At 42.9% G+C, this 13,975-nt stretch overlaps 1 protein-coding gene across 1 annotated transcript in view; it reads right to left on the reverse strand.

Annotated features, from left to right (window-relative positions):
* Positions 1 to 13,523, reverse strand: part of KDM7A (lysine demethylase 7A) — a 92,013-nt gene extending 78,490 nt beyond the window's left edge. Inside the window, exon 1 of the mRNA XM_023639817.2 lies at positions 13,125 to 13,523. Coding sequence (XP_023495585.1) covers positions 13,125 to 13,318 — 194 coding nt within the window. The 5' untranslated portion in view covers positions 13,319 to 13,523. The remainder of the gene's footprint in view (positions 1 to 13,124) is intronic.
* Between the last annotated feature and the right edge of the window lie 452 nt (positions 13,524 to 13,975).

Consider the following 13,975-nt stretch of genomic DNA (forward strand, 5'->3'; position numbering starts at 1 on the left):
AGGAGTAAAGCCGAAAACGAGCACCCTGCAATTGGCAGGAGGTAAGTGGATAGATTCCCTGGGTAACTCTTAAGAGAGGGGCAGCCCCAACAACGTGATCCTGAGGGAAGAGGTGTGTGCAAGACCTTGGAGCTTTCAGACGATAATCAAGTCCAACAAGGGGGTCAAGGAATGAGAAAACTGAGAGAGCAAGTTCAGATCAGGAAATCTGATGTCTCCTGCCACGGGCTGGACCCCACAAGGGAGAGGCAAGAACAGGAAAATGAGGGGAGAAGAGTCAAGTGCTGACTACTCGGCAGGTGGATGGTTAGAAAAGTAGGTTTGACCAAAGAAGTTCCTAAATCAAACAGAAGGAACTCTGCTCTCCCAGGAATCATGAGCTCTAAGGAAATGTTTGTCCTGTGATACACAAAAAACTAGGACAGGTCAGCAAAAAAAAAAAAGAAAGTTACTCAAAGAACCAGGCACACAGAAAATGAGCCTTAAAAAAGTACTGAAATAGGAAGAACGTAAGAGAGGAACATGAGTCAGACTGTGGCAAGTTAAATTAAGTAAAAAAAACTAAAACTTCTCTAATCTGCAGACAGTTTATACCCCAAGATTGCTTCATAAAGTAGTAAAGTAAAAAGGATCGACCGCATGTCTATCGTGGAGCGTGTATGACAGGTGAGGCACTGTGGGAGTTCACAAAGAAGAGGAAAAACCCATGACCCACAAACCAGTCTCTGGGGGAAAAAGCTCTCTTGTGGTCACCACAGAAAATTTCTGAAGTCATTGATGGGAATTGGCCAGAAAGCCTCTGCTTTCAGGGTGCCTTGTGTCCCACACTTTGTCACTTTCTAGATCGGTTAGGATGCTATCCAAACTGTTTCGTTATTCTGACTTTCGTTCATGTGTTTTGCTTTTTAAATAGTATATGAGGTTCCTGGGCAGTGGGAATATCTCCAGGCAGATCTCCAGACCATCTTATCTTCTTTTCTATATTTATTAATATTAAAATATCCATAAGATACTGTATAAATCAAAAGGACCACAGTGGACCACATTCCAATTTCTTTGTCAAACAGTGACCACTTATCTGACAACAGCTTTTGCACATAAAAACCACCAAATTATACAATGCTATAGGTTCCCCAACTTTTGCCATTTCATGATTTACTGCACATGATGTCAGACAGTTATGATTAGTAACTGATAAACAGTAATCAGTATTAGATGTTTGAAATTCCTGTGTTTCGTGCTTAAGGAAAAGAATACTTCTAAATTACAAGGGAAGAGAAGTTCAGCACTTCTCCAGAAAACATTCTGAAAGTGTTCTGTCCCTCCCCCTCATGATAAAAGACAAATCGGATATGTCATTGTATTTCCTCTAACATTGATTTTTGATGTGTTAGAATTATCAGATGAATTCAACTTATAGCCTTGGTAAAGAAGTATCCTAAATCTGCACAGTTAGTATGTTTAAGCTCGTCAAACTATGATTTCAGAATCAGCGCTCCTTATGCTCCTTGTCTTTGATCAACAGTCCCTTTAGAATGTAAATTTTAAAATACAGCTACAGAGGAAAACAATTTCAAAATGTGAGATACTAGGAAATTGAGGATACCCAAATGCTCATCATAAAGATAAACACACAAAAAATATATTCACTGCAGCCTAGAAACAGAGAGAGGAATCAGCTGAAGAATCCATCAACAGAGAACCATATAAATTACGGTAAATCCATAGAATGGAATTCTAGGCGGCTTTTAAAAAGAATGAGGTATCTGTATATGCTGATATGAAAAGCTCTCCCAGCCCTCCAGGATATTTTAATAAATTAAAAAGAGCAAGCTATAGAATTATGTATACAGTATGACAACCCCTTCCTTCAGGATGGAAACTCAAAACTTAACAGTGTTTACGGCCGGGGAGAGGGGCCTGGAGGAAGGAGATGAGAGACTTTCAGGTTTCATCTCTTTATCTTTCTACATTGCTTGAATTTCTCACTAGATTTTTTTGTTTTTGTTTTTTTAAATTACAGGTTATGTGGTCAAAGGAGATATGAACCCTATTTTGTATCTGTCTTTTTACTTCTCTATACATATTGCCTAAAGCTAGTAAATATTATACATTAAAATTTTCCTTTAAATAATAACCAGAGGATGCTAATGAGCCAATTATTTTCAAAACTAGTGATAAAGGGAAAGTATCAAGCATGTAATTCTGCCTCTCCTATACAAACTGTACCATTAGGTAACCAAAGCAGTAGATGAAGGAAAAAAATTTTTTTTGAGGAAGACTGGCCCTGAGCTAATATGTGCCACCAATCCTCCTCTTTTTACTGAGGAAGATTGGCCCTGAGCTAACATCTGTGCCAATTATCCTCTATTTTATATGTGGTACACCTGCCACAGCATGGCTTCATAAACCATGCATACGTCCACTCCTGGGATCTGAACCGGCGAACCCTGGGCCAAAGCAGAGCCCACGAATTGAACCACTACACCACCAGGCTGGCCCCAGGAAATTTTCTTTTTATAGAAGTATTCGACTAATAAATGAAGAAGGAATTTTATAATTAAATTATCATCATTTTGCAACGACTAATGAATAAATGAATAGCTACTGGCATCGAGCAATGGCAGCAAATATGACAAAAGGAGAAACAATCAGACTTTGTATGCCTCCTGATGGAAGACTACACCACCGACTTATAAAATATTCTTGGGGAAAAAACCTGACTCTGATCAAGCTTCTCTAGATTCAACTACCAATTTACAGGGAAGAGAGGAACATAAAGACACTACAGGGATGTAATAAGCAAAATCTAGAAAGTGGGAAATTTTATAGAATAAACAACCACTTTCTGCAACAAATAAATTGCAAGAGAAAAAAGAGAGACATGAGGAAAACCTACAGATCAGGGTTTTCCAACAGCAGCACAACTGACATTTGGACTGGCTAATTCTTTCTTGTGGGGACTGTGCTGTGCAGGATGTCCAGCAGCATCCCTGTCCTCTACTTACTAGATTCCAGTAGGAACAGCCCCCTCCCCAATAAAAAATGTTTCTAGACGTTGTCAAGTGTCCCCTGGGGAGGCAAAATCCCAACCAGCTGACAATCACTGCTGCAGATTAAGAGACTCAGATGATGTATCAACTAATCACAACATGTGGACCTTACATGGATCTTGATTCAAACAAATAGTTAAAAAAAATGACATTTATGAGACAATTGGACATTTTAACCCTGAATATTTGATAATACAAAGGAATTGTCAATTATTTTTAGTTGTGATAAAGGTACTGCAGCTTTTTTGCTTTTTTTTCCCGTGAGGAAGAGTGGCCGTGAGCTAACATCTGTTGCCAATCTACCTTTTTGGCTTGAGGACAACTGTCCCTGAGCTAACATCCATGCCAACCTTCCTCTAATTTGTATGTGGGATGCCACCACAGCATGGCTTGATGAGCGGTGTGTGGGTCTGCGCCCAGGATCTGAACTTGCAAACCCTGAGCCAGAGAAGCAGAGCATGAGAACTTAACTGCTATGCCAAGGTGCCAGCCCCTACCTTTTTTTTTTAAGAGGATTTATCTTATAGATATAGGTGCTGAAATACTCATAGATACAATGATATCGTCATGAATTTGCTTCAAAGTAACACCAAGCGCAAGGGTAGTGGGGGCTGGCAAATGAAACAAGATTGGTCTTGAATTGATAATCCCTGAAGTGGAGTGATGGTTACCTAGGAGCACATTATACTATTCTGTCTACTTCTGTACACATTTGAAATTTTCTCTAAAAGACACAAAAATTAGAATTAAAGTTAAGACCATCATGTAGCTAGCAGCATTCAGCTGAATGACAAACCAACCCAGTAAGTGCATCTTGAGAACCTTCAGCTGATGTCCACTAACTATCTCATGTTTGCTTGCTCATATACACTCAGAGGCACTCAAACCAATCCATCATGAAAGGAAAATAATCACTGTCTTTTTAAAGGATAAATGAAAAGAAGTGAACTCCCAGGATACCATAAAGCCATGGGTCTAACACAGGTTAGAAGATGCTGCTTTAGAGAAATTCCCAGATCGTTAATGCTTTAGAGATTCCTATTATGTTCATTTACTTGCTCAGTGTTTATTTGTTCCTCTACGTCACTTATATTGCCAATTTTGTTTTATACTGAAAACTACCAAAGGCAGAACTATTTTTAAACTTAGAGAATAATATTTTTAAATTTAGGTACAAAGCATCACTAGAATACAACTTAAATATCCAGTAGTGAACCACATGGTGAAGAATATTTTTCCATGAGGCTGTTCTTCATAGCAGCTAATGATAAGGTACACCTAAAAATATGTTATGTGCATATCAACAGATCTAAGGATGAACCGTGCATTGTTCTCCCCACAGAGCTGAAGAAGTCTTTAACAAAATGCAACATCTAATCATGATAAAAACACTAAAAAGAAAACAGAATTAAGGGATACTTTCTTAATATGATAAATTATGCCTAAATGTAGTATCTTATTTAATGAGTAAACATTATAGAGGCATTTCCACTAAAATTAGGAACAAAGAAGAATATCCACTCTCCACCACTATTCAACATTGTACTAGTGGTACAAACCTGTGCAATTAGATAAGAGAAGTCATTTAGAGGCATGAGAATAGGGAAAGAAGTAGTAAAACTATCTATCTGTATTCACATATGATATGAACCTCTAGTGAGCTGATGATACAACTCACTCAATTCTTTCAGTAAAAGAGCAGGATATAACTAACACTCAAAAATCAAGTCCTCATATGCACAACCAATAACCAATCAGCAAGCAAATGGCAGAGAAAATCCCATTTATAATTGTAACAAAGAAAATTAAATATTTAGAAATAAACTTACTAACAAATCTGCAAAACATATACAAAGAAAAGTTTTAAACATATCTGAAAGACACAAAAGTAGACTTAAATAAAGAAACATCCCTGTTCTTTGATAGAATGACTCAACATTATAAAAATGTCAGTTCCTCCTAAGTTAATTTATTAGGTTAATGTAATACCAATAAAGTATCAACACACTGTTTAATGAAATTAGACAAACTGCTACTAAAGTTCATATGGAAAAATAAACCTGCAAGAATGCAGAAAAATACTGAAAAGAAATAACCACAAGCTTAAGACTAGCCTTACCAGACCTAAAAAACATACTATAAAAGCCTCCATAATTAAACAGTGTGGTTCTGGTACATGAATGAACAGACAGATCAGTGGAATAGAACAGAAAGTGCAGGAGCAAACTCAGGTACATACAGAATTTCAGCATATGATAAAGGTAGCACATCAGATCACTGGGGCCAATAGAGGCTTTTTAATAAATAATGCTGGAACAATTGGCCAACCATTTAGAAAAAAAATTGTATCCCTATTACATACCATATATGAGAATAAATTTCAAATGGATAAGGGATTTAAATGTAAAACATAAAACCATGCAAGTACTAAAAGAAAACAGGTCAAATCCTGTTTAACCTTGGAGAAAGGCTTGCTAATTATGACTCAAAATCCAGAGCCAATAAAAGATTGAAAAATATGACTACATAGATTTGTGTGTGTCTGTGTGTATGAGGAAGATCGTCCCTGAGCTAACATCTGTTGCCAATCTTCCTCTTTTCTGCTTGAGGAAGACTGTCCCTGAGCTAATATCTGTGCCAATCTTCCTCTGTTTTGTATGTGGGATGCCCACACAGCCTGGCTTGATGAGCGGTGTGTAGGTCCACACTAGGGATCTGAACCTGCAAACCCCAGGCCACCAAAGCAGAGCGCGCAAACTTAACCACTATGCCACCGGGCTGGCCCCTACATAGATATTTTTTAAACTTTGCATAGCAAATAAAAATCATCATACACAAAATGAAAACAACTACAAACTGGGAGAGAATACTTATATATGCCACATAGGGCAAATGTCCGTAACACGCAAGGAGCTCTTAAAAATTGAGGGATGAAGGACAAAAAACCTGACACAATTAGGAAAAGATATAAACAGACGATTCTCAAAAAAAGAAGAAAAAAAGAAGGAAAATGGCCCTCAAATATATGAAATGTTATTCAAACTCATTTGTTTGAAATGCAGATTAAAACATAGATATCATTTTTCACCTATCAGATTGGCAAAGATTAAAAATATGACAACAAATCCTGACGGCAAGAATGCTGGGAAAGAGGCATTCTCACACACTGCTGGTGGGAATGCAAACCGGTCCAACCATTCTGGAGGGAAATCTGGTAATCCTACGAAAACAACACGAACACTTATCTTTTGACCAAGTAATCCTACTTCTAGTAAATGAACCTGAAGATATACTTCCAATAATATGAAAATACATATGCACAAGGTTATTCATTATAGCATTGTTTGTAATTGCAAAATATTGTAAACAACCTAAATGCCCATACACAGCAGAATAGATGAATGAAACAGGGTATATCCACATGAAGGAGTACTATATGGCTGTTAAAAAGAACAAGGAAGAGCTCTAAGAACTGATATGGAGCGGTTTTCAGTACATACTGTTAAGTAAAAAAAAGCAAAGTGAAGAATATTTATCATAAGTTGTCCTTTGTGTAAAGAAAGTAGATATGCATCTGCTCATTTGTGGGAAAACAAAAAACCCACACAGAAAGATAAACCAGAAACTAAAGAGATTGATTACTTCTCTTTAGTGGGAGGTAGGAGGTGGGTGGGAAAGGGGTGGAAAGGTATAGGGGAAATGAAGAGGGCGTGACACTTCTGAGCATACCTTTTCCTATAACTCCGACTTCTTAGAACCATAATAATGTTTTACATACTCAAAATATAAACCAACAATTAAAACCAACCAAGATGTGGGAGGAATCCAAAATGCAATACAAACAGTAACAAATAAACCTAACTGTATTACAAATAAATGACATACACTACAGGGGCGGGGTAGACGGACGTGGGTGGGGGGCTAACCTAAGTTAACTTCGGAAAACAGTGTTTTGACTAGATACTATAACACTAAAGACAAAAAGAACTATAAAAAAATACTGTACTCTACTCAGCAAATTTGTTTATGACAAGGGTATCGGTTAGCAATTCTAGAACTACTTTATGTAAATCCTAGGATTGAACAAACAAATAAATATACTGTAGATAATGAGAGCTGGGTTTTTCACTGTTGGATGAAAAAGTTACAAGTAAGGAAAGAGGGAAGGCTAAAATGAACCCTGTGGTATTGGCTTAGAATCAAAGGTATTATTATGAAAACTTACGGTTTTTAATATATACAGACAGATAGAACAGAAACAAATGCAGATGTGCATAAAGTGTGATCAGTATATTTCCTAGCTCTGTCCACTGAGAAGGCCAAGAAGCAATGAGCCCACCTGGTGCCAGACCTTGGTTTCTGAAAAACACTCTCCAATAAAAGGAACCAGGGCTCACACAAACACAGACAAAAATCACACAAGTTACCATTAATTGACACTATAATTAACAGGAAAAGTATAACATTAATATTAATGGAAACGTAAGTTAACAATCACTACAGTAACAAAAGGTAACTTTCAAAAAGCATCAGAAACTCGGTAGCAGCAGCACGATCGGCACTGGCCAACTGTTCAAAAGTTGTGCAAATTATTGCGGAGTTTAAACTGCTCAAACCAACCACAGCTTGCTCTATAACCAAATTCCTCTCCACCTGTTCTCTTCCTGTTCTCCAGCCCCCGCTTCAGATCATCACATATAAAGGCATTCTTCTCCTTGGATGATCAGTGGACTCAACGTCATTCCTAAGAACAGAGGATATGAGAGTATACCAAGCAGAAATCTGCCCCAAACTGATGGTTTAAAAAAAAAAGCCTGATGGGACAACTATACATCAATGCCTCCAAGCAGCATAAGACTCCTATATCACAACATATTTTGTTCAAATAGCAAAACTGAATATATATGTATAAAACTCTTATAAGTGAAACACATAAGAATACTCATAGATTCTCCTATGATAAAGGGTCATATCAAAAAGAAGATATTGAGAAGTTCAGTAAACAGGCTTCTTGTTCTCTTACAGGGAGACATATGTTCACCTAATAAGTTTATGTTCTCCAAAAGACTTCATCATTAAGGGAAAATGTATATAAAATTTTTAAAATAATTCCCATCCCTAATTTAAAAAATCAAAATACACTCCAATAAGAAATCCATTATAACCAGGATGAAAATACAGTTAAATTATAATACTTTTCAAATAAATATTGTATAAATACTGTTCCCAAGGCAGTTATGATCATTTTAACATATTTATTCTAAAGACAATAATCTTAATAAAGAACGAAAACAAAGGTAAGATGTTTACGGATATATCTCTCTGGAACCCTGTGGCATCTGTTCCACCTGCACTCCCCAGGACAGAGAGAGACAAGGAGCAAGAGAGACCCAGCACGGGTACTGGCTGAGAGCATGAGCCCTGGAGTCAGCCGCTGAGTTCAGATACTGGCTCTGTGACCTTCAAGCTTTGTGACCCAGAGAAAGTTACTGACCTCTAACCCTCAGATTCCTCATCTGTAAAATGGGGATAAGAATAACACTTATCCAGCAAGGTGACTATGAGAATTAAATGAATTAGAAAATCAGACGTTAATTAATACATCTAAAACAATCAGAACAGTATCTAGCACTTGCTATATAAAGCACTCAATAAGCATCTGAGTGAGTTCCAGGCCTCCAGATTGAGTACCTGAGAAACTCCTACCCAACAGCATTATTCTAGATAAAATTCTTTTATTCTCATAAACTAAGCTTTTCATTCATTCAAGCTTCAGGAATAAAAATTAATATATGACGTGCAAATTACCAAAACTGACTCAAACTTTCAAAATCGTCTCTCGCCTAGATGACAACAGCCTTCTTACTGGTCTGCCTGTCACCTCTGCCTCCCTCCAGTCTATTCTCCAAGCAGCAGCCAGAGTGAATCTTTTAAAAGTTAAGTTAAAATGTTTACTCATCCACTCAAAATATATCATTTGCTCTGAGTAAAATCCAAAATATTCTTGTATTCAAATGTCTCCTTCTCAAGGTCTTCCATAATCACGTGATATGAAAGAAGCCCTATATTACCCCCAGCCCTCTCTCTTCCTCTAACTCAATTTTTCTTTTCTTCTGTCATATATGTTTGTCTATCTATCTTCCCTAGCTAGAATATACCTTACAAGAGAGTAAGGATTTTGTTTTGTTCATTGCTATATTCCTAGCACCAAGAACAGCGCCAGGCCTACTGCAAAGCCTGGGCCAAAGCCAACATCATACTTAATGATAAACACAGGAGGCAATCCATCAAAGTCAGGAATAAGAAACAAAATAGCTACAAAATACTGTATATCAGATACCAAACTGGTAAATTTTTAATTTTTTAAACTTTTAAATGATTGAAGTACACGTCAAACATTAAAATGAAGTTTTAAAAAATCTTCAGGCACATACAGCTCAGTGAACTTTTACATCCGTATATTCTCATGTAACCACCACCCAAGATCAAGATACAGAACCTGTGAACCTCAGGAGTGCTCTCGGGCCTGCTCTCAGTTAACACTCCCACGGAGGTAAGGACTAGTCTGGCTTCTCTCACCCAATTGTGCCTGTACTTGAACTTCATATAAGTAGAATCAAACAGCATATGCTTTTGTGTCTGACTTTTTTCAACTTTATATCTGCGAGATTCACTCATGCTGTTATATACAGTAGTGCATTCTTTTTTATCGCTGAGTAGCATTCCATTTTATGAATATACCACAATTTATCCAATCTACTGTTGATGACATTTAGGTTGTCCCAGTTTGGGGATAATATGAACAGTACTGCCATGAATAGTCTTCGGCACGTCTTTTGGTGGAAATATGCACTTATCAGCATTGGCAAAGTTTTTGTTTGTTTGGTTTGGTGGGGAGTTAATAGTACCTTACAATAGTGAGGATGCAGGGAACTAGAAGTGGGCACTGCTTGTGAGAGTATAAATTGGAATAACATTTCTGGAGGACAATCAGGCAATGGGCACAAGAAGCCTAAAAATATCTGTGCCCTGTGACCAATAATTCTACTTAAAGGCAACTTATTATTTAGTACTTAACACGTGCCAGATCTTCTTCTAAGTGTTTTAAATGCATTAACTGATTTGATTTATTCTAAGGAAATAATTAGGGATGCTCACAATGGTTTGTTTAGAAGGATGTCAACCTTCTCGCTTACAAAAAAGGCTTAGGCAGACTGAGGGATGGGAATTCCTGAACGCCAAGGATGCAATCCAAGCTCAACAACCTCAAACCTGGAGGAAGCTGGTTCCATCCACTCTGCTGCCTGGCTGAAAAGCAGCAAGGGAGGGCCCTCCTTCTCTCTCAGGATAAATTAGGGCAAAAACATTTCAGATTTCCAGATGTCAGAAACTCCAGGCAGAGTAAACCCGAATTGATACCAAAATTCACTGATTCCTTGAGTTTAAAGAATTCTTCTACTTCAAGAAATAAAATTATCAAGAATTTATCCAGGTAAAGGCAATTCTCTGTACCACCCTCCTACAGCCTCTTCCTCCTCTGCAGATGCATCACCCCTGGAAACCAAAGGAAAGCTAAGCTGGGGGATTAAAACTATACCTTAGTACTTTAGGGGCCAATTCTCACTTAAGCAAATGATATTCGCTTAATAATTAAATCACCCATTTCATGGTACAATAAACATTAGAGTAAATATTGATCACAGGCAAAAGATACAGGGCTCAAATGACCAATACTTCATTAAGAATTAAACTTGCTTATAAGATACTGCTTTTGCATGGCAGGGCATTATCAATAAATTTTCTAGCTTTTGACATCCGAGCTACATTAAATTCTCCAAGACTGTTGGTCAAAAAAACCCTGGGTTCAAAAACACATATTTCAGGGTCACTTCCACAGACAGGAAGCCACACAAATTTATGTGACAAAGCAGAGCATGCTTATTTTGGCCTCCCTTGCCCTCCTTCACTGACGCCCTCTTTATCTTCTCTTCAACTTCTCCTGTTCTCAAATTTATACGTAAATGTATTACAAAATTCTCCATAAACTACCTGCAGTTTTTCATGGTTATAGTGCTGTTACCTAAATTAAGACAAATAAAATTCTAGTCTAAAATTTACTAACCTATCAAATCTCTACACTGCACAACGGGACAAAACTCTTATGCATCTAAAATAGTTCTTTGAAAAAAATAAGTATTTACATAATCACCAGGGATTCTGGTTTTATTCTGTATGTAACCTAGATTTTTGGATAATCTCTACTCTGGTTACCTAGAGTATGTTAAAGGAACAGAGAATGTACACATAGAATTGGCAAGATTTGGTAGGTTCAAATGTCAGTTTTACATATAATCAAAATACACAAAAACATCGGTTTGTAGTAATAAAGAATAACTTTGGGTAATTTATTCTTAAATACATGCGGCAAGGTTGTAATACTTTTCCCCAAGAATAAACCAGACTAATAAAGATTATCTAATAAATAAAACAAGAACGCTGTCCTTCTTTTACAGTGACAGCTTTTTGGGTTTTTTTTTCTCTGTTGTTGCTGTCAAAATTCTGCAACTTAAAAATTAAGTAACACTAACTGCGCTTGAAAATTAAGTAAAACTAACTGTACCTGGCACTAAACACTGAAAAGAACGCTGTAATTTAAATGGTTTTCTCTCCCAGGGCCAGTAGAGGGAGACTAAGACATCTGGCCTGGTCGTGCAGTGTTTCTGTAAAATTGGGGAGGGGGAGCGGAGGCTGTATTTAAATGTCCTGCTGTCAATCAAAGGACACTTCCTACAATCACAGTCACCATATCTGCTATTACCCGCGAGCGTACTCTCGCCAAGATACAACACCAAACGGTCTCGGGAAACCTGCTTCACCTAAAGGTGACCGCAGGCTTTGCCACAACACCCAAATAAGGACTTTGGGAGCCCAACCCCAACTAGTTTCTTTGTTTAAATGCCTGCGAATCCCTCCCACGCCGGAGTCAAGAGGCTGTGGCGCCGCCCTTTATTAGCCTCACACTTTGATTACAAAACACACGAGTCGGCGGCCTGGCGGCGGAGGCGGCCCGAGCTCTCACAAACGTCAAACCCAAAACGCAGGCGGCGGCCGCGGCATAGGGCGACGCTCGCCGCCCCCGCCGCCCGCCCCGAAGCGCCCACCGCCGGCGCGGTCCGCCCGCACCAGGCCCCCGGGCGCGACCCCCGGGCCGTCCGGCTGTCGCCGGCCCCTCGGGCGATGGGAATTTCACTCCGTAAAGTTTGAGCGGCGGCGCGGGGGGGTCGGGACGAGAGGCTGTCCCCTCGGGCCCCGCTGCCCACGCCGTCCGCTCCACCCGCCCGGCCACGGGTGCCGGGGGGCGCGCGGGGAGCACGGTCCGAGCCGCCCTGCCGGCCCCGAACTTCCGACTGGCATCTTTCAAGTCCCCGATGCCTCATCTGTTGCTCTGTTTACTCCGCGGAGCCCGCCCGGCTGGCGCTGCCGCTGCCCCCGTCCCAGCGCCCCGCGGCCGGGGAAGTTTGATAAAGACCCGGGAAGGGGGCGCGACGGGGACCCGCGGGAGGAAGCGGAGGAGGGCCATGTCTGGGGACCCCGGGCTGGGGACAGCCGGTGGCCGCCCGGAAGGAAGGCGCGGCGGCCGGCCGGGCAGGGCGGCCGGGCAGCCGGCGACTCCGGCCGGGAGCTCCGGGCGGGGCGGTGGCCGGGCTGCGGGCGCGATGAGGGGCGGCGAACCGGGCCGGCGCTCCGCCTGCCGCCTCCGCCGGCGCCTGCCCCGGCCGCGTCTCCTCGCCCCGGTCTCCCCTGCCAACTTCTCGGCCGGCCCCCTTTGTTCCCGTTTGTTGTGGCGACTCTTCGCCCGGCCGGGCGATCCCACCAGCCCCCGTGAGCCCGCCCGGCGCCCGGCGAGCCCGGGGCGCCGCGCCCCCCGCTGCCCGGGCCGGGGTCTCGGCGCCGGGGCCACTGGGCGCTCGGCGCGGCGCGGCGGCCGGGCGGAGGGGGGCGCGGGCGGCCGGCGCGGCGGCGGGGGCGGCCGGTGGCCGGCGGCGGCGGGGCTGCAGGGGGTTTATTTACCTGCCGTGGAACCAGTCCTTGCAGATATCGCACTCGATCATGAAGCGGTTCACGTCGTACGGCTGCCGGCACACACAGTACACCGGCGGGGGCGGCGGGGGCGCCGAGGCCCGGCCCGGAGCCGCCACCGACACGGCTGCCGCGGCGGCTCCAGCTGCTGCTCCCGCGGCCACCGCCGCCGCCGCTCCGGCCATCTTTAAAAAACACACACACGCTCGCTCGCGGCTCCGCTTGCCGACTGGAGCGAGCGCAGCCGCCAGCCAGCGCCGCCTCCTGCAACAGCCGGAGCAGCAGCCGCGGCGGCGGCGCCTCAGTGCGCGCGCGCGAGGCCGCGGGCCGGGGCGGGGGCGGGGACGGGGGCGGCAGGCGGAGAGCGGCGGCGCGCGCACGACGCGCGGGGCCCCGGCCGGGCTCCTTCCGGCGCTCCGCGCGGGGCCGTGCGTCTCGCGCACGTCGTCCGGCTGCCGGCGCGCGCCCTGCTCCCCTTGCGTCTGCCGGGCTGAGGGACCAGCTGAAGGGCACGCGGGCGGGGGAGGCGGAGGGAGGCAGAGGCCGTCTGAGGACAGGCGCGGCGGCGCGGCGGCGCGGCCCCGGGAGGAGCACGGCGGGCGCGTGCGAAGAGCCGGCTCGGGCGTTTCTGAGCGCGGCCGAGGCCGGGGAAGTTCCTGCGCAGTGAGAAGCCGCACACGCTGCGGCTGTGCTGCGGTGAGGGGACCCAGGAAGTTCGAGCCCGGCCAGGGCCGCCTCCCGCCGGGGGGAGAATCTTACATCAATTAACAGCCACCCCGCGCCCTCCTGGGTCCGTGCCGAGAGTAAACAGCACGCCGAGCGGGTTATGACCTGCTGAGATG

This window comes from Equus caballus, chromosome 4 (genome assembly GCF_041296265.1).
Source record: "Equus caballus isolate H_3958 breed thoroughbred chromosome 4, TB-T2T, whole genome shotgun sequence".
Classification (NCBI taxonomy): domain Eukaryota; kingdom Metazoa; phylum Chordata; class Mammalia; order Perissodactyla; family Equidae; genus Equus; species Equus caballus.